The 26,141-nt window shown below is 43.0% G+C and overlaps 1 protein-coding gene across 4 annotated transcripts in view; it reads right to left on the minus strand.

The window, feature by feature from the left end:
* dnmt3ab (DNA (cytosine-5-)-methyltransferase 3 alpha b) overlaps positions 1 to 16,305 on the minus strand; it is a 288,040-nt gene extending 271,735 nt beyond the window's left edge. For all 4 annotated transcript variants that reach the window (XM_042333222.1, XM_042333221.1, XM_042333220.1 and 1 more), the window contains exons 1-2: positions 16,148 to 16,305; positions 12,773 to 12,978 (exon numbers count right to left, since the gene is read on the minus strand). In XM_042333222.1, the coding sequence (XP_042189156.1) occupies positions 12,773 to 12,892 (120 nt within the window). In that variant the 5' untranslated portion in view covers positions 12,893 to 12,978; positions 16,148 to 16,305. The remainder of the gene's footprint in view (positions 1 to 12,772; positions 12,979 to 16,147) is intronic.
* Positions 16,306 to 26,141: the final 9,836 nt, after the last annotated feature.

Raw genomic sequence — 26,141 nt, forward strand, 5'->3', positions numbered from 1 at the left:
TGTTGTTAACTAGAAATTTTAAAGAAGTTCTAAAAAAAATCATGGTAGCTGCAATAAATTGCAACAAATTTGCATATGTTTTGCAAGCCTGAGCTTTATTGTTGTCAATTCTTGTGTGCCTAAGTAAAAATACACTTATCTCTCTCCCTCAGTGTGAAGTATACCATACACCAACAAACAAATTTTATTCATTTTGTGATCCCTTATATATGATCCCAGCCTGCAGTCTGTATTCTGTAATTCATCTCCGAGCACTGCAGGTCTGAAACAAAGATGGGTAACTGCCATGTAAACAGGGGCAGACTTGTTATTTGGAAAATTGGGAAATTCCCCAAGTGCCCCCACGAATGGTGCCTGAGTGCCCACATGAAATTAGCTCCAGATTTTTAAAAAATACACAGGCGGTGGGTGGCTGGGACTCGAGGGGGCTCAGCCGCCCCAGTCTACTGCAGAGTGAGTAGTAGGAGACCGAAAGCTCAAACTGCGCCATTTCTGTGTCCACAGGAATCAAATGACATTTGCTTACCCTTTGCGCAGTGACACATCGGCCTCATAGGCACTTTCGCGCAAGCCTAAACGGGGGCTGTTCTGCCTGGCACAGGCACAGAAGCTGCTACTTTTCTCTTTGCAAAGACGCACTCCGCAGCTTGACATGGCACATGGAAGGAGAGCCAGGGAGCCTGGAGGAGATGAAAAGCACTGCTGCCATTGCCGCGAGTGACAGTGCATCAGCAGTCATCCGTCTGGCTAGCCGCAGCCATCCAGGGAGCCACAGGCGACCATAGCGATGCCAGGGTTCAGATCAACTCCGTCTAGCCTGTCCGCCGCTGCATGTAGACACAAATCTAGGTTTGAGATCTGAACTGTCCTTCTCATTTCATGCAGTACTTTATTGTTGCAAAAGCATAACCCATATTATCCTGAAGTGCCATCTCAGCGTGTGTGCTGAATAGGAAAAACAAACTGCAATTGGTCCATCTGAAATAGTATTGCATTCTTAGCTCCTACATTTGATTATCAGATGAGTCTTGAATCTGACACTTGCTGAGAACTAAGTCGATGTTTACACATTGTGTTCGTAAAACAGAAACACGGCAGAGAGATAGCAACAGCATAACATAATACATGGGAGTACCAACCCTCCATAAAGTTGTTCTGGAGAGAAACAGAGCCGAGGGGCCTGACACTTTCCATATGGAGGGAAGGAAACATTGAGGGAGAATCTCCTGGCAACCAACATCAGAGGAGCACTGACATTGGCCTGGCATCATGTTGTCCTATTGACCAGTTCAGTCAATGGTGGCGCATGACATAGAAAAATCCAATTGGAGAAAGCGGAGGAAATAACTTAGACAGAGTGAGTATTAACGACATTAAAAAGTCTATAAGTGAGCTAACATTAATACCTCCATAAGTGAGGTTCACTAAATAACGCACATGCAAAAATACTGTGAAACATGTACTAAACATGAAACATATTTTCAGAGAATCTACAGTTAAGGCAGCTGGGAACACCACACATTCCAATATACTGATGCTAAGTTAAGTCACTGCATCTCTATGGAACTATAATAATGACAGCTAAACACTCGAGTAAACATTAAATGAAGCATGTGACCACTATAAGTCACCATGCAGAGAATTACAAGCCACAGAGCTGTTCACATAAGGGAAAAGTCACATTCTGACATTCCATGGAGCAGCAGGTCAGTGCTTTCTGTACTGTGGCATGATATTGGAAAATGGCAACTACGCAATAAAATAAAGCACAAAGGCCAAATTCATGAGCCTCCATTGGCCTTGAGACGAAGATCTTTAATATCTAAAAAATGATGCTAATTTTTCCCCCCTCCCTCGCCACCCTCCACCAAGGTAACATAGCCACAGCGAGATGTCTGAGAGGAATGAGCTGGCAGAAGATCAGGACAATATTCAGTCACTGTGATGTCAATAAAATCACCCCAGGGAAGATGGCATCCAATTGCTTAAATGAAGAAAGTGGAACAGAGCCCTGGGGAATCTCCAAGTTGATGGAAAGAGAGTCAAAAGGCTGAACTGTAGCACAGATAGAGCAATTTGCGAGGAAACAAAATATCTTTAGAAGTACACAATGCCAGACATTATCAAAGTCCCAGATGAAGAAAATAAATTACCAAAGTGGACAACAGCATCATTTTAATGACATGCTCTGCATAATATCTTGAAATCATTGCAACTCAACAGAACGTAATAGTGAAAGATATGTATGTCTCACTATCAATTCTAAATCCAGCGCTTTGGCATGTTCTTTTGGTATGAAAGGCCATATACAAATATAATTTTGTATTGTATTGTAAATCTGGTCAATGTTGGTACTCATATGGGATGTTAGTACCTATCCTACCTTGACACAAATAATTACATTATAAAGCAAGGAAAGCAAAAGCTGAATGAAAATTATATACAGCAGTGATTAAGGAATACAAGACCCCAAATTCCATCTAGGTTTGCCTGTAAGACCAATTTATCTAAAAATGTAAGTTAACACAGAATTGTGAAAAATTCTTAAATTCAGGCTACATTTGGAAACTGGTTCTTTTTAAAAACTGTAGAAAGTTGGCTTCCAAATTCAGGTTGCATATAAGAATTTTACACAATTCTGTATGTTCTTAAATTTTAAGACAAAATAGCCTTTACAGACTAAAACTAGGATATAGAACCTTGCTTTCTGTTGGTCATTGTTTGTGTTCTTCCCGTGAAGGCTGTTGGTACGTCACTTTAACTTTAGCTAGGTTGTAGTGACCTAGGCCTTCTGAAATTAACAAAATACAATTTACAGGTTCAGCTTGTGGCCCCATTGGCAGCACTCTCATCTCTGAGTCAGAAGGTTGTGGGTTCAAGCCCAACATTGGGACTTTGAGATCACAGACTAGGCTGACACACCAATGCAATGCAGGCGTGCACTGCATTATTGGTGGTACTTGCCATCAATGAGATGATAAACTGAGGTCTTGTTCTGCCTGTTTAGATGGATGCTAAAGAACTGATGTCACTATTCAAAAGGAAAAGGGTGTTTCTTACTATATCCTAGCCAACATTCCCCCAGATAAAATTGGTCATTCACTTCATGGCTATTTGTAGGATGTTGCTGAGCACAAATTGGCTGCCACTTTCATCTACTACAGTCACAACACTTTACAATAAATTCTGAAGCACTTAAACACAGCCTCCCCACGTGAAAGGCTGATATCGAACACAGGCATTATTATTATTGAGACAAGTTTTCGATTTGCAGTAGTATATTTGATTTCTACAAAAAAGATAACAGGCACGAAAGTGCCTAATTTTTTAATACAGTATACTGAAGTTGAAAATGTGCTTGAATGGTAAAACCACAAGGTAAATGGCCAGAGCACTTAAAAGCACCTTGTGATATAAAGTGCGTGTCAGGCAAGGAACACCATATACATCACACTTTATGTATATATGTACTATAAACATCACACTTGCAAATAACTGAATCGGAGCAGAGTTCTTGTGAGTCAATGCGATGTACACGGGGATCCTTGCATGAGATTCCTTATGTGCGGTTTTCTAGTGCTCATACTATTTACACATTCAAATGTTTTTTCAATCCGATTCAGGAATTCAGAAAAATATGTAAGATGCAAGAGCAATCCAATTTGATAATTACTCAACAGGATTATAGTATCAGGATCATTAACCAAGGAGCTTAATCATGAACAAAAGCTGCCAAGAGGCACAGATGCACCTGAATTAGCTCAGAAATCTTTAACACAGGTAGATATCAGTGGAGCATGTGTTCTGAAGAAACTCGAATAAGGAAATGTTTGCAAGGTAACCAAGCTAGACTAGATACACAATCGGGTTCCTCAAGAAAATACGAGAAGAAACAGGTGAGATCCTGGTTGACATTCGAAGACTTCAAGGTACCATCTGTTATCCTGTTATTCAGAAATGAATTAGATACAGATCTGAAAATTATAAATCAGTTACTCTAATGTTTGTAGTGTGCAAAATGTTTGACAGCAATATGTGATATAGCCTCTATTCTCATCCAAAGAGCAAAGAGAAGTAATCAATGTGGAATTAGATGCAACAGTTCCAACTGGTGACATCTTGAGATTGAAAAAGTATCCATCTGAAAAGTAATAACTGTAATAATGCCTGGCCACCTCCGAAGGGGTCTCTTGGTATGTATACACTGCATTTTCTACCAATTTAACTCATGAGTCCTCAGCTCCAAGGAGATCTCTGGCCAGAGCTAAAGTCTTGTGAGAGTCAATGATATTCAGAGGTTTCCCTGAAGGAAACAATGCTCGTCACAAAGCACCTTTCCTGGTGGTGAGGCACCGTTAATGCTCTCACTTTGCAGCATGATATTTTTTCAACCCCTTTATCAGACAACATAGTAGAGTTTAAATACAATCTTTTTATCGAGTTAGAATATGGGCGAGAACTCAGTTGACCACAGAATTACTGCAATAACTATGCTAAGACACCACTATTGACTGCCTGTTTATGCTGAAGAACTGAAGAACTCCTGGGCGAGAAATTGCGAGACAATCTAATTTGTGAATTGCAAGCTTAACTGCAAAGGATATAACATTCAAGGAGCAAATGGTGAGTTTTCGTGAACAGCTGGAACACCTGAGCTGAGTGACCTTTGAAATACAGGTGGATGAAGAAGTTAACTATGCCTGACAACGACTGAGAAAATGGTGGGAAAATTACCTTTGTACAGCCTGAGCAGGATTCTATAACTGGTGTCAGGTCATAGCAAGTAATTGCCTAACTGCTGAGGGAAAATCAGCTGCCAGGCCAGATGAGTGATAAGTGCTTGAACTCAAATGAAACACATATTAAACATATGGTAAAAATGCTAGGGATAACTATTTTCTATTCCAACCATTTCCTGTACAGCCAACGAAAACTGAGAAGGAAACATCTGCAGCAGACAAGTTTCTCCACAATTACAGCACCTCATCTGAAGAACAAGTTTTATCCAATTAGTGTACTTGGGAAAATCATTAAGCTGAATGGTCAGAAGTTATTTCAGTGTAAGAGACTGAAACAACTTCTGACCATTCAGCCATCATTTTAAGTTAAGAATCTATTAATGGAGTAAAAAATGGATACACTAGTTGAAATAGTTAAGTAAATTTTGGGCTCATCAAAGTGAGGGATGGAAGGCATGAAAGCAGAACATATTCTACTTTTGTTACCATTGTCAGCATGAAATACTCCCAGATGCCCATTCTACTCTGCTCCAACAATGTGTTTTAATCTCAAACTCAGATAAGCACCGTGTTACGTTTTTAGAACAATACAGGGCTAAATGTTCATAATAATGACACGTTTACAGGCCCTGGCCTGAAAAAGTCTTCACAATTCTTATATTTTAATTTTAAGCAATATGTACGTTATAGAGTGGAACCCTTTCCAGATAGTCAATCAACTTCCCTTCATCTTACTCATTGTGCTTTATAAAATTAAAGCAATACAAGACACAGTGATCCGAAGACATCGGGTCAAGCTTAACAGTGAAATCAGTAGTCAACCTGCCGGATTTGATGGTAACATACTGGTTGTCAGGGAGACATGGTCAGCCTGCTGAGTGAGATAAACTGCTAATTGGCATCCCTGGAAAACTCAACTCCATAAGGTTTTTTTTTAAAAAAATGGAAAACCTGGCAAAGCTCCTTATAGCTCCACAATGTGTAACCTTATTTGGCAGGCTAAACAGTGTAAGCAAATCTAATGTTGGAAATGATTCTCTGAGTGCCTGGTAGAATTACGATACTCCATGTTTCTAGCTTTACAACGTTGGTTGGATTAAAGGAATTGCACAGTACATCCCTGAAAAAACATTGTTATTTTATATCTACTAAGTTACAAGTTTCAATACAGTATTAACATTGCACTGTACATTGTATTCATCTGGTTCCAATATATTGTATTAAATCAGAATTGAGCACAGTTTGAATGGGTGCGACTCCAATAAATAGCTCAATTTATAGAATCACAGCATATAACAGCAGAAAAACAGGTCATTCCATACATCACGATTCAACTAGCATTTTTCTTGAAATCAGCCACCTGATGTAATCCCACTCTCCAGCTCACTCGCTCCCCATCTCACCCCACCGTATCCTTTAAATAGTTTTTGTCTTCATTCTTGCATATAACTAATTCACTTTTAAAAGAATCTATGAACTCTGCTTCAACAACAGTCTGTGATGAAGAATTTAACATTCCAAGTACATGCTGTAAGACTATTCTCTTTGTGATTAACTTAAATGTGTGCCCTCCTGTTTAACAACTTGCCAATCGGTGTAAATAATCTACTATTACTTAATGTATCATATCCCTTCATAATCTTAAAGACCTTTACTTTTCAAGTTTCCTTCAAAGCCCATAACAGTCATCCCAGAAAGATCCAAGTATATCTACGCTGCCCCTTCTTTATCATTCCTTCTAAAATGGGACATCCCAAACTATACACAATGCTCCAACTGTGGCTTAATTAAGATCTAATTAAGTAACCAAAATACAATTAACTAATTCTTTAGAATTAGAAACTGAAACTGACAAATCTTTCATTCTAAAACCACACCCAAAAGTTAATTATTATTATTATTGCAGAACTGAAATGAATGTCTGTAATTATACTGCTAAAATTCCATCTGCTCACTTTATAAAACAAGGTGAATCAACTTGCTGGATCACAGAATACCTCACACCAAAGCATTAACTATCACCATCCTTGTCTGCAACAAACACCAGCTCAGATGATAGCAATTAAAAATAGAAGCAATCCTTCTATTTGATATAACGCCTTTCACATCAGGAGGATATCTCAAAGTGCTTCACTGGAATCACTGTAACAGGTAAAGACTGTGTATTTTGTAGGCGAACACACCAGCCAATTTGCAAACAGTCTGGAGTGAATAACCAAATGTATTTGTAGGATTTCAGGCCAAGATACTGGGAGAACTCTGTTCTCTTTTCAAATAATGCCATGGGATCTTTAATATCCAACTGAATAAGAAGACGGGACCTCCGTTACATCTCATTTGAAGGACACCACCTCCAACAATTTAGCACATCTCTGGCGTATCCCTAGAGTGTCAGTCAAGAATATAGGAGTTCAAAGTCCCATGGGGCTTGAACCCACAAAGCTTCTGACTCAGATGTAAGAGTGCTACAAACTGAGTCTAGCTGACACAAAAATTACATGTCACAAAGTCACTTGGCGCATTGATTCTATGCTAGTAACTATGTTGGTAGGTAGAGTAGACAAAGAGAGGTGCTATGAAGAGGGGTGTTGTAAAATGAAAGTTCAATTGGCAGAGGGCTCAAAATAGCATAGCCATGATCACTATCCAGTGATCCCTCCTATAGATTCATGTATGTGGACATTAATTGAGAATCAGAGTCAGGTTTGGCTATATCTCCTCTTTCCCCCACCCTCCTACATCTAAATCACACTGTCATTCACTGTCTGGTTCACACTTGAACAATGCATCCTTGACCATGGAACCACAGGGAACTCAGCAGCATGGAAAGAATCCACCATGGAAGTAAAAAAAAATCAAATGTCTACAGCTGAGAAGGGAAGGGAGAGAGTAACAAGAAAAAAGAAGTGTTTCCTTGCTTTAGTGTAGTGATGACTGAAAGAAATCACTGTTACCCTGCCCTGACCATCTGTCTTTGCACTGTGTTGTGTTGAATATATTGCATATTAAATAAAGAACTGACCTAAACATATGCTTTCAGTACAGGTTGTGCAAAATAAGAGTCCTTTTTGGACAGCAATTGTTCATTTAAAACATGTTTAAAATAAACAGCAACATTTTAATTCTGTGTAAATCAGGACTGTGATAAAGGTGGGAGGAGCTGTTGATGCAATGTAACTATAGGATAAGCATTTGAAGTAATGCACATTCATCTGTGTTGATGAGCATTGTGCATAAGATAGATAGTTATTTTGTAGTAAGCAGGATGTCAACGATGAAGGAAACATGATTGAAGGCATATGTTAAAAAAACGTTCATTAGAACTGCCGTGGCAGAGTAAGTTAAGAGAGTAATTGAGAGATGATGATAGAGAAAGTAAGTTAATGGAATAATATAGCGAAATGGACAGCCTACCAATGAGTCCAGCAGATGTATACCGTACTGTGGACTGGCAATAGTCCAGTGTATTCAGTGTTAAAACTTGGGATCAGGTAAATTCCTCAGCGATCAGAAAATAGTCAATTTACACAACATATGAGGAAACATTAGCTCGTATTTTCCTATAAATCCTGTATGAATGTGAAACATACTCTGTGTCCCTAGAAAGTAATTAACATTATCCAATTGCTAAAAAATCTATTTCACATAAAATATTAATTTACCATCTATTTTATCTTTCTTATCATTTGTATTATCTATACAGCGTTCCAACACAATATCCTGTGTGAACAGTGCTACATAAATGCAAGTTGCTGTTGTTGATACACCCCCACACACACTTATATTCACTGTAGTTAGGCAGTGGTGTATGTAACTATTTACCTTATGGACATGTTGCCTGATGATGTGTGGCATTCAGAGATGCAATTGAGTGCATAAATGAAATTATTATGGAATGTGCAACTTTCACGCTTTACAATTTTTTTTTGGTTTGGTTTTCGTGGCATTGCTTTAAGTTTGAGTAATCATTACGGCAGCCCAGTTGACTATGATGTTCATGTACTGAACTACAAAGTGGTGAGATCCAAGTTACATATAGCTCCCAATCTGCCAATCATGTATAGTTCAACAGAGAGATGTTGGGATAAAAATAAATGCTTTGACATGGAGTGTGGATGGGAAAGGAATGAATATTAGACAAGGCAATGTAGAGCATCTCACCTAGTTCTCAAACTGGCATAACCTTGGGAGGTTGATGGAATGATTTGTGGTTAAAGAGCCATTGAAAAAAAAGTAAAATATGACTGAGAAAGGGTCTTTTTTTTTACTATCACTACATTTTCTAATTTAGTTTGTAGAAGACTGAGAGTACTACCAGATGGCCATGCTAGTGGTGAATCCCAGTGCTGTCTGTCGCTCAAATTCATGTGATACAGTAATAATGAGATCCACCAATTTCCAATCATTGTATGGAAAGTCTCAAAGTAGTGGGGTGTTATCATCTTGGGGATAGGGAACACTGGCTCTATCACAAGCAGATCTGTTAGCTAATCACAGAATGCTACTTCACCATAATTCAAAACAAGAACCAAACCCAGCCTTGCAGGGAAGAAAGGCTTTGCAACCTGTACAACTACCACAACAACAATAACTTGCGTTTATATAGCGCCCTTCATGTGAGGTAGGGTCCTGGAGCACTTGTAATGGGATGAGAGAGGGAATTTTAAAATCAAAGCTTTTGTTTTTTTTCTGGACATTTGAATTGACAACTGTTTAATTCCAGTAAATCATACTGATTGGATTTCTAAACCTATACCTAATCTTTGTTTTGTTACTTACTTATTAACAAGGATTATGTACCACAAAACTCCTTCTAAATAGGTTCTTTAGACAGAACACAAACTGGAATTATATGTTAAGCTCCATTACAACTGCTAACACTCTGGGTTACTGGAGTGTGAACACTTTAGGTGTAAATAGAGGAGCTCTGAAAATCTTCACTTTTAGTGACATATTTTGGACACAAACAATTCAGAAGTGCAGTTTCTTGAATGAACTTAAAACCCTGCATCAAAAAGGCTATTGGTTTCTGTGGTGAGGGTTGTGATTGATCAGAGGCAGCCTGTCAGAACGCAACCAATAAAATCAAACTGATAAACTTTATCATACACTCAGTGTAATTTTGCTCTGCGGGAAGTTAAGCAAAGGTAGACAAGAAGTTACACTGCTCGCTCCAATTGCCCAGCAGTGTTAAGTGGTCAATATCGCCAAATATCACCACTGATGATGATAATAATTATTCTTGCAGTCTCAAAGCACTTCCTATGATACTCTGTAAAGCGAATTGACTGTGTACTTTTGTGATACCAAACTGAGAGACACCAACCAAAGCCGCGGTGCTCTCACCCTTCTAAATGAGCTAAGTGAGAGAAGTTCCTATATCTATCTGATGCGGGGGGGGGGGGGGGGGGGGGGGGGTGGATGCCTTGGCAAGGTTTACTCTGACCAAACATCGACTTGACCTTGATATGAAAAAAAAGGCAGCAATAAGACCAGGGGAGGGGGAGAGCAGGGGGTTTGGTTGGGAGGGGGGGGATTGAGATTGTGTGGTTGTGTGTGTGTGTGGGTGGGTGGGGGTTGATATGATAGGAATGGATCCAATGAAAGGATGAGAAAGCAGCCAGAGTGAGTGAGTGAGGGAGTGAGAGAGTAAGTGAGAGTGAGAGTGAGAGAGTAAATGAGTGAGTGTGAGTGAGTGAGAGTGAGTGAGTGAGAGTGAGTGAGAGAGTGAGTGAGAGTGAGAGTGAGTGAGAGAATGAGAGTGAGTGAGAGTGAGTGAGAGTGAGAGAGTAAATGAGTGAGTGTGAGTGAGTGAGTGAGAGTGAGTGAATGAGTGAGAGAGTGAGTGAGAGAGTGAGAGTGAGTGAGAGAATGAGAGTGAGTGAGAGTGAGTGAGAGAGTAAGTGAGAGAGTGAGTGAGAGAATGAGTGAGGGTGAGTGAGTGAGAGAGTGAGAGTGAGTGAGAGAGAGAGTGAGTGAGTGAGAGAGAGAGAGAGAGAGAGAGTGAGTGAGAGTGAGTGAGAGCATGAGTGAGAGAGTAAGTGAGTGAGTGAGAGAGAGAGTGAGTGAGAGCATGAGTGAGAGAGTAAGTGAGTGAGAGAATGACTGAGTGAGTGAGAGTGAGTGAGTGAGTGAGAGCTGCTGCTGTGGCTCCCCTGCCTGGTTGCCTGGCTGCCTGGTTGGTTGCCTGGCTGCCTGGTTGGCTGCCTGGCTGCCTGGTTGGTTGCCTGGTTGCCTGGTTGGCTGCCTGGTTGCCTGGTTGGCTGCCTGGCTGCCTGGTTGGTTGCCTGGCTGCCTGGTTGCCTGGTTGGTTGCCTGGTTGCCTGGTTGGTTGCCTGGTTGCCTGGTTGGCTGCCTGGTTGCCTGGTTGGCTGCCTGGCTGCCTGGTTGGCTGCCTGGTTGGTTGCCTGGCTGCCTGGTTGGTTGCCTGGTTGCCTGGTTGGCTGGTTGGTTGCCTGGTTGGTTGCCTGGTTGGCTGCCTGGCTGCCTGGTTGGTTGCCTGGTTGCCTGGTTGGTTGCCTGGTTGCCTGGTTGCCTGGTTGGCTGGTTGGTTGCCTGGTTGGCTGCCTGGCTGCCTGGTTGGTTGCCTGGTTGCCTGGTTGGCTGCCTGGTTGCCTGGTTGGTTGCCTGGTTGGTTGCCTGGTTGGTTGCCTGGTTGCCTGGTTGGTTGCCTGGCTGCCTGGTTGGTTGCCTGGTTGCCTGGTTGCCTGGTTGGCTGCCTGGTTGGCTGCCTGGTTGGTTGCCTGGTTGCCTGGCTGCCTGGTTGGTTGCCTGGCTGCCTGGTTGGTTGCCTGGCTGCCTGGTTGGTTGCCTGGCTGCCTGGTTGGCTGCCTGGCGCGGGCGGGGGGGCGTGGGGGGGGGGGGGGGTACGAGGTGCCAGGCTTTGCTGGTGCCCCTCAGCCCCTCGGCCCCGGTGTCCTGACGCTCGTCGTGTGGGAAGAGTTCAAAGTTGGAGCTGAGTTTGTGTGCGCTATGCGACAATCCCACAATGCAGTGCAATGGCAGCTCAGCAGCTCAGCAAAGGCACAGCAGCAGCGGCGGCAAAGGGGGAGGAAAGGCTCTGATCAGCAGATCCCCAGCCTCCCCCACACACCATCCCACCACCCACACACCACCACCACACACCACCACCACCCACACCCCCCACACACCACACCCCATCCCACCACACCACCCACACACCACCCACCACACCCCATCCCACACACCACACCCCATCCCACCACACCACCACACACCACCCCCACACCACCACACCCCATCCCACCACACCATCCCACACACCACCACACCCCCACCCACCACACCCCCCACCCACCCACCACACCCCACACCACCCCCCACACACCACACCCCATCCCACCACACCACCACACCCACACCACCCCCACACACCACACCCCATCCCCCACACCACCACACCCCCCACACACCACACCCCCCACACCACACCACCCCACCCACCACACCCCACACCACCCCCCACACACCACACCCCATCCCACCACACCACCCACCACACCCCATCCCACACCCACACCCCACCCACCACACCACCACACCCCCCACACCACACCCACCACCCCCCATCCCACACCCCCACCCACCACACCACACACCACACCCCATCCCATACCCACCACACCCCATCCCATACCCCCACCACACCCCATCCCACCCCACCACCCCACCCCACCCACCACCAGCCAGAGTCACACACACATTCACACACTCACACACAGGGGAACTGATCCGCGGGGCATGGGTGGGAATCTGCACAGATCGGCTCATTGCTGCCGGCCTGCGTTGCACACATTTTCACACCCACCCACCCACCCACCCACACAAAAAGACACTGTCACAAAACAAAAGCTAACGCAAAAAAACACACACACACACACACACACCCTCACCACCTCACCCCACCCCCCCCCCCTTCCCTTCCACACACACACACACACACAAAAAAGATTTTTTTCCCCAAATAAATAAAACAGTACAAAGTGCTGATTGTGTGCAGAGTCACGTCTTACCATCTGTGTCTCAAATCCATGATCCAGGGCAGGGCTTGCGTTGGTATTGGACGGCATCATGGGATCAGATTTAATAGATGTTGCTATTCTGTATTTTTTTGTGTGTGTGTGTTGTAACATAAAGCGGAGCAGTGTGCCTGCCTTTCTTCTGCTGTCCCTCTCCCTCGGTCTTCTATCTATCTTCTATCTTCCTTCCTTCCTTCTGTCTGCAAAAGAGCAAAAAGGGAAGGAAAAAAAAGGGGGGGATGGTGGGGTGGTGGGGGGGTTGGGTTGGGGATGGGGGTGGTGGGGGGGGGGGGAGAGAGAATAAAAAGAGAAATGATCATTTGCAATAAATCAAATCCCCAAAGAGAGAGAGAGAGAGAGAGGAGAGAGAGAGAGAAAAAAAAGAAAGAAATAAAAGCCATAGCTTCGGTTTCTCGGTGGCTTCAGTGATTTACCAGCCTCGCCACCTGAGCGAAATTGCCCCCCTTGTTGTGCGAGGCAGAGCCCAGGAGCTGTGGGCAATATTTGCCAACCATCTTTGTGACATTAGACCCAGTGTGCAGAATAATTCTGATGGCCACTGGCTGTCACATCGCAACCTGGTGAGCAGATCGTTGTGGGGACATGTCTCGCTGCCAGATAGAGGCAGCATTATTAAATGATAATCGTTGTGAGTTCTTTTCTCTCTCTCTCTCCCCCCCACACACTCACACACACTCACACACACTCCTTCCCTTCCCTCCACCCCCTCCACACAACCCTCTCACTCCTCTCTTCTCTCTGCGTTATAACATGGCGGTTTTGACATGGTGCCAAAATGCGCATTTTGTTGCTTTACTCGCTTTGACCAGAGGAGAGAGGGAGAGAGAGAGAGAGGGAGAGGGAGAGACAGGGGGGGGGGGGGACACAAGAGGGGAGAAAAAAGATCCCTTCTTCGGATGAAAACGTCCTCTCCTTTTATATTTTGTGGACGGGGGTTTAGTTTGCACGTTGAACACGGGACACGGATGGGTCCATTGCTCCTGGACTTTGCGTCAGGAAAACCCACAGAAATCAACCCACATTCGCCCAATTTTATTATTTTTACACACCCCGTTTCGTTCGATCCGGAACCCCAACTAATCGCCAGTCATGTGAAAGCGATTGACTGTACAAACCCAGTCAACGATACTTCGAAATGTCCTTGAAATGACTCCCCCCCCACCACCCACCCCCCATCCTCCCCCCTCCTCACCACCCCCTCTATTGTTTTTTTCCCCCCTTTCCTTCAGTTACGTTGAGGAAAGTGCGCATATATTACGGTTTTCGTGTTTAAAATGTTTCCCGAGTCCAATATGTTGTTGTCTCTCCGAATCCGAGCGAAGAGGACACGAAACAATAACCGAAGCAGTTGATCGCAGCCCCTAATAGTGAGTGTGAAGCAAAACATACGATGCCATTGAAGTGACATGGGACACGCAAAGGGGCTTAACGTGTGCAACCGCTTGGCCAATGCACACGGAATGCAATGTAAATGTGGGCAGTTTGGGTGGAAATGCCGATCCTGACGGAGGATTAAAAACTTTTAAGCTCGATTCTGGACTGAAGACCGACGTGGTCTGTCTTGCGTTGTCACTGATGCCGGTGCAGTGCTAAAAGTGCTGCAAATCGTCGAGGCGATGGAAGGTGAAGATCTGAAGCCCCATCAAAATAAGGCGCAGAGCACCTGTTGCTATGGAAAATCCGACATGCATTTGCCATATGTGGTGATGTTGCATTTGGCAGAGAGACAGACAGAGAGAGACAGAGATTTTCTGGAGCTTTCCACCGTCTCTTTTCCTCCCCACACCCCCGTCCTTCCTCTAAAAATCACAGAGAACACCTCGCTAACATGGCGTCTGCTGCATTTTAAACTTCAGGTTAACCTTCAAAGATGGTCTCACGACAGATAAAGAGATACAGTCAGGTGCGTTTCTGCCGTGACATCCCCCTCACACCCCACTCTCCCCCCCCCCCCCCACAAAAAAAATGTCTAATTTCCCCACAATTAAGAGAAAGGTCACATTCCTCCCGTTAAAGCAGCTGTGGTTGCCTTAAAACGTTATGTGGATCCATCTATTTATAGTGCGGCATTATATAAGGCACAGATTTGCTCGGGGTTTTTTTTTTTGGGGGGGGGGGGGGGGGTGGGGGGGGTTGGGGGGTTGGGGGGCAAAAAACAAATCCATCATCACCATTTGTTATTTCTGCACATCGACCTGAAAAGTAAATAGAAAGCAAAGGAAACGCAGGCTCCTGGTGCTCGGAATCATGGACAATACTAAAGATGTCAGCACTTGCTTACATAACATATTGGTGACAACTTCCATACTTTTGTTGCAGATCGCACTGCCCGAAACACTATTCCATACACACGCGACGAGTCACATATTTAACAATATACATATATGCGCCTTTCTCTATATGTCAGCGCTATAAGGGATTAAATTCTCTCTCTCTCTCTCTCTTTCTCTCTCTCTCTCTCTCTCTATATATATATAGTATATACATCTCCTTCACCTTTACACACACACACACACACACACACTGTCTGCCAGGTTTGCGGGCAGGTGGGGCAAAGGGAAAGATTAATGGTGATCCCATGGCGTGCATCAACTGATGTGGAGGGAGGAATCATTTACACACCGTGCAATACAAATATATACATATATATATATATATATCTATATCTACCCGCGCACACAAAATATGCAAAACCCACAGCGCTGATGGAGAATTTGATGCCATTTTGGTTTGATGCCGGTTCTGGTGGGAAAGGCAGCAGTGAAAGTGCCAGGGACGAGTTTGGACGAGAGCCAAAAGCTCGGGAGATGATAAACTGGCTTTAGCTGCAGGAGAATACTAACACGTACCGCGGCTCTCAGTTACATTTTTGTTCGATGTGTGGCTTTAAAACACACAACAACACGCACACAACAGACGGACGGATCGCAATGGAACGAATGTGTTATCAGGCGTCCATCAGCAGCCCGGGTTTGATCGTCAAGGGCGATCCTTTCCCACCAAACCCTCCCCAAGTTCACGGTGAAAAGTGAACAATCGTTAAAATGTGGAAGAGGACACACACACACACACACACACACACACATCTGCAGAAAGCGACCTCTCCCTCTCCCTGACTCCCCAACACAGAGACACACACACACAGAGACACAGACACACACACACACACACACAGGGAAAAAGGGGAGAAACCCCCCACACCCCCCCCTCCCCACACACACACACACAAAAAAAAATCATCCTATTTTACTGCTTCTCGGTTTGGAATCGCGCTTCGAAAAGTTGACGATCGGAAAAGCTATGGATTAGCTGCCGGGTTTAGCAGCGATCGGAGTGAGTGTGAGTTACCCGTTGCCACTCCGGGCCTGGACCTTTTCCCTCGGCTGATTCTCGCAGCGTCCTCCCCACAGCCGGCGCGGCCTCCTCCAGGTCCCCCACTCTCACTGCACACACACACAGCGAGCAGCCACCGCCGCGGCTCACAGGTCCTAACGCCCGACTCCCTCCCTCCCTCCCTCACTTCATCCCTCCCTCTCTCCTCTTCTCCCCCCCCCACCCACATACCTACCTCAGACCCGCCTGCAGTCTACTGAGTATTAATCCCCCCCTCCCCACCACACCACACCCCCCCCTCCAACCTACCTCAGACCCGCCTGCAGTCTACTGCATATTAATCCCCCCTCCCCACCACACCCCCCCCAACCTACCTCAGACCCGCCTGCAGTCTACTGCATATTAATCCCCCCCTCCCCACCACACCACACCACACCCCCCCCCACCTACCTCAGACCCGCCTGCAGTCTACTGAATATTAACCCCCCCCACTCCCCTCCCCACCCCACCACCACCCCAAAAAAAATTACAACCCAATTTGTGACTGTCACCTTTCCCCTTCCCAATAATACACCACTGGAGGAAAATAAGCCTCGATCCAATGCATAGGTTGGCGTTACACTGAAAGGGGTAGATACCTCGTGAAGATGCTTTCTCCGCAAGACATCTAAGACCATGTTTGGGGATGTTTCTTCACTCTTTTGTTTTTTTGCAGTGAGATAACAAGCGATGGTTTGGAATTATTATTATTATTCAAAAAAAAAGGCGACCCACGTTGCCATAAACTGGAGAGGACCATGAAGCCATTCCTTCTGAGCTGGGGATCCTGTTATCGAGTCTTAAACTCCCAGACCAATGACTTATGATGGATCCTCATCTGGAGGGTTGTGGAAACGGGCTTTGTTGTAAAGTGGTTCACATTGTATTTGGGAAATTTTTGTAACGTGGAATTACTTCCTTCAATTCTCGGTGCTCACACTGCAACCTGCATATATTCTCGGTAATCACAACTGTTTGTGGCTTAAGTTCTGATTGCTTTCATCTCAAGTAAATAATTATTTCAGAGCGAGCGACAGAAATCAATCCGCCCAATAACTTCTCGTTATACCGCGTTTTATCAGTCCACTGTTATAAGCAGTCTGAAAGCGGTATAAAATGGCACTTTTCGCACAACAAATCCTGCTCAATAACCCACAGGTTAACTTGACTTGAGATACATACATTAAGGTGCATGCATTAAATATTCTATTCCATTTCATATATTCTCAGATCTCTCCATAAATGTATCGAATAGGGCTTTTTTTTTGTTAATGTGCTATGTTGTAAGCTTTTTGTAGCAAATAAACAAATCTCGGCGATTATAACTACATGTTCCAGTTAACGTTATTAAATACTATGCGTCAAATGTTAAATACATTGGCTATGTGGTCAGAACAAAAACGTAGAGTAAAAACACTTCTGATACTATTTAGTATGAAGCATTCAAGTACTTGAATTGTATTAAGCTTTACATTGATGAACGTGTATGGCGATCTCAACACAATCGGAATAAGGCAGCAATGAGGTTTTTTATCTGGTTTGTTTTTTTAAGGAGCACATTTACGTCCAATTCCATTGAAATGCACGTAAAACCTGTTGCATTGCTAACATGGATTGCACTCTGTGGTGGGGTATTTATTATGTTGTAGCTGGAATCGATCACTTCCTGGACGGAGGATAATGAATCTCACTGTAAAGCGCCGCACTTAGTGTTTCCCTGAGCAATCTTCAAAACCCTATCAGTCCCAACATTTCAGTGCTGTAGAGGAAATCCTGGATTGTTTTCTGATGCCCATTGAAGCCACTGGGCTCTCCCTTCGCAAATGACCTACACACCACTTTCTCAAGGAAAATACACCATGATGCATTTTGGCAACACTTTTCTGACAGTCCCACTTTTTTTAAACACAAATCATCCTGGTGCAGAGACTAGTGTTAAAAGATGATCTCAAATTTGTGAACCAGACAAGATTATCATCCTAGAAGTACATAATGCAATTTAGATTACCATGGCTTTGTGACTGAAGACTTTAGCCGCTGCTCTTGCTTTTAGGTAAATTATACGATGATATCAGATTTAGTATTACAATATCAGGCCAGCACTTTAATGCAAAGAAGTGTCACTAACGTGATTCCTCCAGGAACATGCAGGATAACGGGTGCATGTTTCTACAGATAGCTCGTGTGTAATTCCATCCCTGGACTTCATTCAAACAATGAGTAATTCTCATTTAAAGTTGTCAAATCAAATGTTGGCATTTGGATGCCACAACGCTTTATTCTCTTTACTATTCTGCATTTTGCTATTAATCACGTTTTATTGTCTGCACGGTATAATGTGTTGCATGAACCCAGTTTTAAATATATTGTTTTATAACTTTAATAAGTGTGTGCAGATAGTGAACTAATCAGAATGTTTACACATTTTATTACCACTCAAGACGTACGTGTAGGTGTCAAAACATCCGTGTATATGGATATGATTTGTATCATTTAGACTGAAGATGGAAATATTTCTGAAATCGTGATGACTCCTCAGTGTACAGGACTGTTACCACTTGTACATACGAGAGATTCGGAGAGTGGTTCCCCTTGTACAATATTACAATTTTATATAATTACAAAGTGTTGCTTTGCTTTGATAATAAAAACACGGATATTTTGAAAGCTGCAAAGAAACAGTGTATCAACATATTGCATGCTCGAAACTCTGGCAGACACAACTAGAATTCAACACTCGAATGCTTTAATATTACTGTACCACGGTGTGAAATCTGTTTTTTTGTTAAATTATTCACTTTACAAGTTGTTTTGCCGACAGATTTTCACAACAGATTTCATCTTAGTTGCAGCTAAAGGCTCTTGATTTTCCTGTGCCATATTATTTGATCTGTGCAATATTCAAGGAACATGTTTGATATACTGGTACACACTGGCACACTTTGCTTATTACTCGACTGCCTTTCAAAAGAGCATCTACAGCAGCACTTACTACATGACCTTGGAACTTAGTAACAGATTGCACCAGGACATTGTCAATAATTCACTCCCTTCAAGACTGCACCTGAACTGGTTTCATCTGAAATAATACTCAAATACGATGATTTGCAAAATCATGACCATTGATGAAAAGCTGCCATGTGGGATTGATGGAGCACGACCTTACACGGCGACGTCTCTGAGCATTTTCTTGACAGGCACAAATGTGAGCTAATCAAGGTCAAGGCTGGGGTTGTCAGTACCGAGGAACAGGGTCAGCTACACACTATGCACCCAATTACACCATTTCAAACTTCAGCACAGCTCGTAGAGTGACCATGTGCATAGCAAATACTCCACATACTGCTTTGCAATACAGTATCGCAACCCCAGACGAGGACCTCCCCCCCCCCCCCCCCCCCACGATGCTACACAACATATCTACTACCCTAAGTTTGCATCTCCTGTTGCTTACGTGAAGATTATTGCAAAGGTTGGTCATATAACCATTAACCCAACCTGCATTTTATGGCAGGGGGTTGGGGAAGAGATCCATCCTACGATGGTGGATTTCAATCACCAGTGAATTGGGAAATCTATGCTGTCTGGTTCCTGTACAGTCTTCTTTTTTTTCAAAATAGAGACACAATGAAAAAAAAAGTATTATTAAGTGCAAAACGATTAAGGATTCGGACTTTCTGTCTGACACATATGCACAGTCAGATATTTTACCGACTATTCCTTTATTTTAATCGTTTTATTTCCATTTTGAATGCGATGTCGTCTTTTGGTCGCCTCTCTTTTTTCTCGCGTGTAAACAGCGCGAAGGACACACCTTTCACCCCATCGCAACACAAAATTGGGTTACGCGACAGAAAACCACATCGGTTTTGCAAACCACTGACACGACAGCCCCGATCGATACTGCATTGCGGGCATTGCTCAGTGCAGATTGGAACAACTAAAAAAAAAAACTTAAAATGAACCGCCTGGATAATGCGTGTGTGTGTGTGTTTTAAAGGAGTGATTCTGGGCAAAATTCAGTCAATGTTGTAGACGTGCAAACCCGTCTCGCTTTAGGGCCATGTGGAGGCCCTGTGGTTTCCTTGGCTGCTGTGTGTGTGCTCTCCAATATTTGCCTGTTAGCTCACTTCCAAACAACTTACACACAAAAGGATCCGTTTGGATGCAGAGAAACCACCAACCGGAAAGCTGCATTTCTGTCCCCAAAACCACGGTGTGACCCAGGATTTGATTTCCCTTTGCGTTAATTTCCAGTGAATTTGTGATGTATCATTTCTGGTGGTGATATTTCTGGCAGATGAGTTCCACGGCCACGAACTGATCATTTGGGGGAAATATGTCAGGATTTTTTTTTGCTAAATCTGATTGGGATCCAATTGATACCTACTATTCTCTGTGTGTGTGTGTGTTTTTTTAAAAAAAACAACCCCTCAAAATTAGGGATTCATTTCTAATTTCGTTGCTTCCTTGTATGTTTGTGAAACAATTCTGGCAGCAAACTGCTATTGAAATCGGATCACCAATCAATGACTGCGGGCACTGGCCTGAAAATGATGGATTTGTCACTTTTGGGGGAAAAAAGTCAAGGTCAAGTGTTGTAAACTGACACAGGGGTGGGGAGTAAGGTTTAGCATTTCGTTTCTGAAATACCTTTTTACTGCAAGGTTAACCTGAGCCAATTTTTCACAGGCACACATATATGCACGTACTATATACATACATATATATACATATATATATATATATATATAAATAAAAGCAGGCCTTGGCATGTTAACTTTTAACAGCTGGTCCAAACTAAAGTATTGTTCCAGTCAACTGTGTTCCTGAAAAAAACATCACTAAAAATACAATTTGAGGCGAGGCCATTTTGCTCATTCTGCTTCGAAAAAAAGGAAAAGTTCTGAAGTGGCAACTCCAAAAATTTCAGCCTGATCAAAGGGCGATCCTTTGCTCCACTCTTTCTAATAAAGGGCCACCCAGCCTCCCTTGGCTACAAAATAGTCAGCAGGATTTTGTGTCTATTCCTGTTGGGGAGGGAGTGCAAAAAAAAATCTGCCTCCCAAATAAATACTCAGATCTGTCCATTCAATCTTCCCCAAAACTGGTGAGGGTGTATTTTCCCCCCTCTGTTGCTTTGATCCTTTTATCTCGTCTCCATGTGATTCTCCCCCCCACCCCCCATATTGTTATTTAAAACAAAATTGTAATGAATTCTTCCCAGATCCTGGAATTTGCACAGCAAATCTGGATGGTGGGGTTCCCAGGGAAGGAAAAGGTGGGGGGGGGGGGGGGGGGGTGTTCAGATCAATTCCAAACCATCGTGATCTATAAATCACGAGGCTGCTTTATTTTACCCATAGAGAGCTTTTGAATTTTAATAGCATTTGGCATATTTTATGAATTGCAGGGAATTTATAACCCCCCCCCCTAAAAAAAAATCCTGGATGAGAGAGTGAGGAGTGTCCTGATCATTCACCGCTTGCTCAGACCCTTCACAGCCCGCCCCGCACCCTCCAATTCCCCGCACACCCTCTCAATTCACTCTTGACTGAAGCACAAAGTCGGATTACATGGTAGAAAATGGTGATCTGGAAAATTTCCCAGCCTTTCTTTCCCTTACCTTCACTTTCAGCCTTTGTTGTGCAGGTTTCAGTGACTGGCAAGCCGCCCCCTCCGCAGATTCATTGCAGAAATTAACATAAACTCCCAATTGAAGGTGGTGGGTGGGTGGGTGGGTGGGGGGGAGAGAGAGAGATGTTTGCAAATGAGTACACAGTGCAGCTTAAGTGCAAAATCTGGTCAGTTGGCAGAAAACAAGAGCGTACAATACGTACGTATAAGTGCTCCTTTAGGTCAACTCAAGTCTCCTGCAGTTCTGGCACTGATGTAGTTATTATTAAACGTGTGAGCACTTTTACAATTCTTGTTCACGTTTGTCACACTCGAAGATCTCTGCGAACATTTGCCTCCTAATTAATGATGCACTTTGCAGCCAATGGTGCTGGGACATGGCCTTCTGGGCTCCAGGACTGGCTCCCCCATTCACCTTTTTGCTCAGCACCGTCTCGTTTCCCAGCACTTAACAAAACAAATCACTACAGAGTCCCATGGGTTTCGGAGGGTCAAGTAGGGCGTAGAATACATTGATAAGTGGCCATAAAATATACAAAAAGATGACAAGGAATGCTGCCCAGGGCAGCTGCATGCACCCAGTAACAGCCTTTGGTGTGTTTTGCTTGAGCCTCCAGACTAGAGACCAGTGGACAAAGTGTATTTGGGTGCTCACCAGTTCCCATTCTGCCTGGCACTTTACAATTTACCTTCCTTTGGACTTGTGCTCTTTCCTCCCTGGTCACATATATGGGGAACACACAGATGGAGTGACTTCAGCATTTGGCATGTGTCATGAATTTACGTGGCATGTAACAACACCCCACACAGGATCCTGCAGATCTGGCCTGCACAAGATGTTACCATACCATGTGTGTGTTTGCTGGTGGCAGTACATGATCAGGTGGCACTGCTTCCAATGCAACAGCTGAACCCACTATTGGACATGATGATACAGTGCATTGGCTGTACATTGTCTGCTGGTTAGTTGGCAAAGATGTCTTCGAAGGCAGTCATTCAGCATCATAAAGATAAGATAAACACAACTTATTTTACGAGTGGAATCCCTTCTAGAATTATAGTAATTTACATACAGAAGAAGCCCATTTGGTTTATTAAGACTGTGATTTATTGATATTCAAGATATTCAGTTGTAGCTTTGGTTCCTTTTACCTTCTCACTTGGAAAAACCTCACATATCATCTGGCTGGATTTTTAGACATTCACCTATAAGATTGGTATTTGCCATCAATCCCTCATTAAGATTAATTGTTTATCATTTATTTAACCCCCTCCCCGCTGACTCTTCTCAACACTTGTTTGCTTTGATGGCATTTCAAAAATACAAATGGAATTGATGCACTGCACCAATCAACTCAAACCTTATATAATTTTTTAATTTTGAACTGGTAAAAAAAAGAGTAATACTGTAAGACAAACAAGGAGGTTGGGTGTCAGTGTATTAATGTTTAAATTACCATGACAGTTATGCTATCTGTGATGTTTAAACCACGGAATTGATGGAATTCATTATGAAATTATTTAACTGAGAGGTCTTACTGCTTTAGCCAGGTTGGTAATTGGAGGGATTGAGCAAAGTCCAAGGCTGCATCTTCAGAATTGCTGTCTTTGAAATGAGATGTCAAAGATCCCAAGACACTAGCCAAAAACAGAAGGGAATTTCCATTGGTGTCTCAGCCAACAATTCTCCAGATAAATTTATCATTCATCTCATGTAGAATTTTGATGGAGGAAAATGATCCATTCTTGCCTACAACCACAGATACTACACTTGACTGTAATTACTGTAAAGCACTTAGACATAATAAAGAATAACAGAAATGCAAGTTCTTTCTTTACTCTCCTTTGGGGATGATCACCGTTAAATTCAATTCACCGGCAGTTTGCCCAAACTGAAATATCCAATGACATAATAGCGCTCAAATTAGAATTGTGAGATCTCAATTAATTGAACGTTATCCTGTGGTGCTCAATGTTCATGGAAAACATCCAGCAAACCAGAAATCATGCTTGTATTCCTGGTCACCCAAGCGTGTACTAAGGTTCAACACATGGGCAAGCAGTCAGTGGTCTTACGCAAGCTGGACTTGTGGAATGGCTGGCTTTGCCAATTCAGACTCAGAAGGACATCCTCAGACCTGCTTGCCCTGTGCATCAGGACTGTTGAGTGCCTTGGGACATCCTCCTGACGTGAAAGGCACTATATAAATTAACATTTGTATTGTATCGGATGGTCAAACTTAAGTATTGAGAGTCAAAATGTTACAAGCAGCCTCTTTAGCTATTGAAAAAATGGTCTGCAATCTGAACACTGAATGTAAGTGTGATTCATGTTTTCAGTAGCGTTTGAGAGATTAAGAGGTTTGTCTTCATGAAATTAGAGAATACCTGCTGAAACGGAAGGAATAAATGAGGAGAGATTGATCTTAAAATGAATGGTTTCTCTTCAGTGTTACTCAGAACCAGCAAAAGAAGCTGCTATTAGTGTAAACGCAGCATGAATACATTTGTCATGTGTTTCTGCTAATAGCATAGAGCTTGCCACCATCCTTTGGAATTCTCTTCTGAAATGTCTCTGCTTCATTCCCTTCCTCTCTGCTTCCAATATCCATCTAAAGACAGATCTTTTTGACTACGACTTCGGTTACCTTCTCCCGACCCTCTATATCCCTTGAAGCTCAAGTTCCTACACTGTATTTGCAAAGCACTTTATAGCATTCTCCATACGTGAAGGGAGTCATATAAATGCAAATTATTGTTAGCAATGTCTACACTTCCTGCGTTTGTTGCAAAATTTGCTGTTTTTTCCATTGTGATTCAGAACCCAACTAAAGAAGTTTCAAGGGGTAATGGTTGGTTTTATGTCTGAGCCTAAAAGCTCCACTCCTGCGTTAAAGTAGAGTAAAGTTACATGAAAACTTTGACACACTGATTAATATGGAGAAGAGTGAGGATTATGACAATACTGAATCAACACTTACCAATTATTTTGCACACAAGAAAAACATTGTTTTTGGGGGAGATGTATCCTCTTTTTTGGGGAGATGTAACAGAATGTGAACAACGAGTGGATTGTGAACAACAAACATAAATTATTGTAGGATGCATTTCATAAAGGTTCTATTGCTGCAAATTAGAAAAAGATTATAATTTGTGTGTGCATCAATCCAGCACTGAAAATGTGGTTATCAGAAAGCAGGGTGAAAAGATGTGAACAAGGAATGAAAGGTTTCAGTCAAGAAATTCTATATAAATTATGGAAACCAAAACAAAAGGACACAAAAGCTCAAGGCAAGAAGCATTATTTCTTAAGAGGCATATAATCATACAAAGAGCAAGGGTCCAACAAAACAATTCATGTTGATTGCATGGGAAAATGACCTACTGCAGACAGAAAATGAACTGCTTTCTATCTGCTGTTGCTCAGAAATGCACACTGTTCATAAACGTACATTCATCTAGAAATACACGGACAAATACAATTACAGTACTTTGGGACATTGCATGTGGATTGCAAGGATTATTATTATTGTAAAGAAAAAGTATAACAGTAGAACCTGAGAAATGTGAGGCAATTATAGAAACTACACAGTGGACCAAAATGGCAACACTTTGCAAATCTGTAATCTATCACAGGACACACCTGGTACAGATAGTTGTTCAGAAGAGAGGAAATATTTGTTTTATATACAAGAGATTCAGAGACTTTGTGACAGTAGTATGGCATCATTACACATTGCATTGAATGTTGTGAAGTGTTTTGAGCATCCCCTCTTTTGTTTTGGTCAGCTGGGTGTCTGATACATGTGGAAATCCATCACCGTGCTTTAAAATATCCAGACTAGACTGAGAATTCCATACATCCCACCTATTCATGGAGTCAGTTCAGATTCAAGGTTATCCTACTTACTTCCCCCTCACCAAGGAGGACAGTCACTAGTTGGTCATTTGACATCTGATAAGCGTCGGTTTAAGCCCTCTCTGGGTGGATGACAGGTACCAGGAACTCTCTGTGAGCTTCCTGTTGGACAACTTAGCTCATCATGAAATGCATGAGAGCATTGCTATCATCTTCCTGCTGACAGCTCGGATACAGATCCCTTTTCATAGAGCGATAGTTCCACCAATTGGAGGTGTCGAATTTGAGCACTAGCTGAGACATGAGACATCCCCTTGACATGAAAAGCACTATATAAAATGCAAGGATCATCATTATTATATCTATGTCAAATTAAACATTTTGTATGAACACATAAGTAAGAGTTAATACAATAGTTAATATAATATTATAACATTTATATTTATATAGCACCTTTAATAACAAAGGATATCT

This window comes from Callorhinchus milii, unplaced genomic scaffold, assembly GCF_018977255.1.
Source record: "Callorhinchus milii isolate IMCB2004 unplaced genomic scaffold, IMCB_Cmil_1.0 Scaffold3, whole genome shotgun sequence".
NCBI lineage: Eukaryota > Metazoa > Chordata > Chondrichthyes > Chimaeriformes > Callorhinchidae > Callorhinchus > Callorhinchus milii.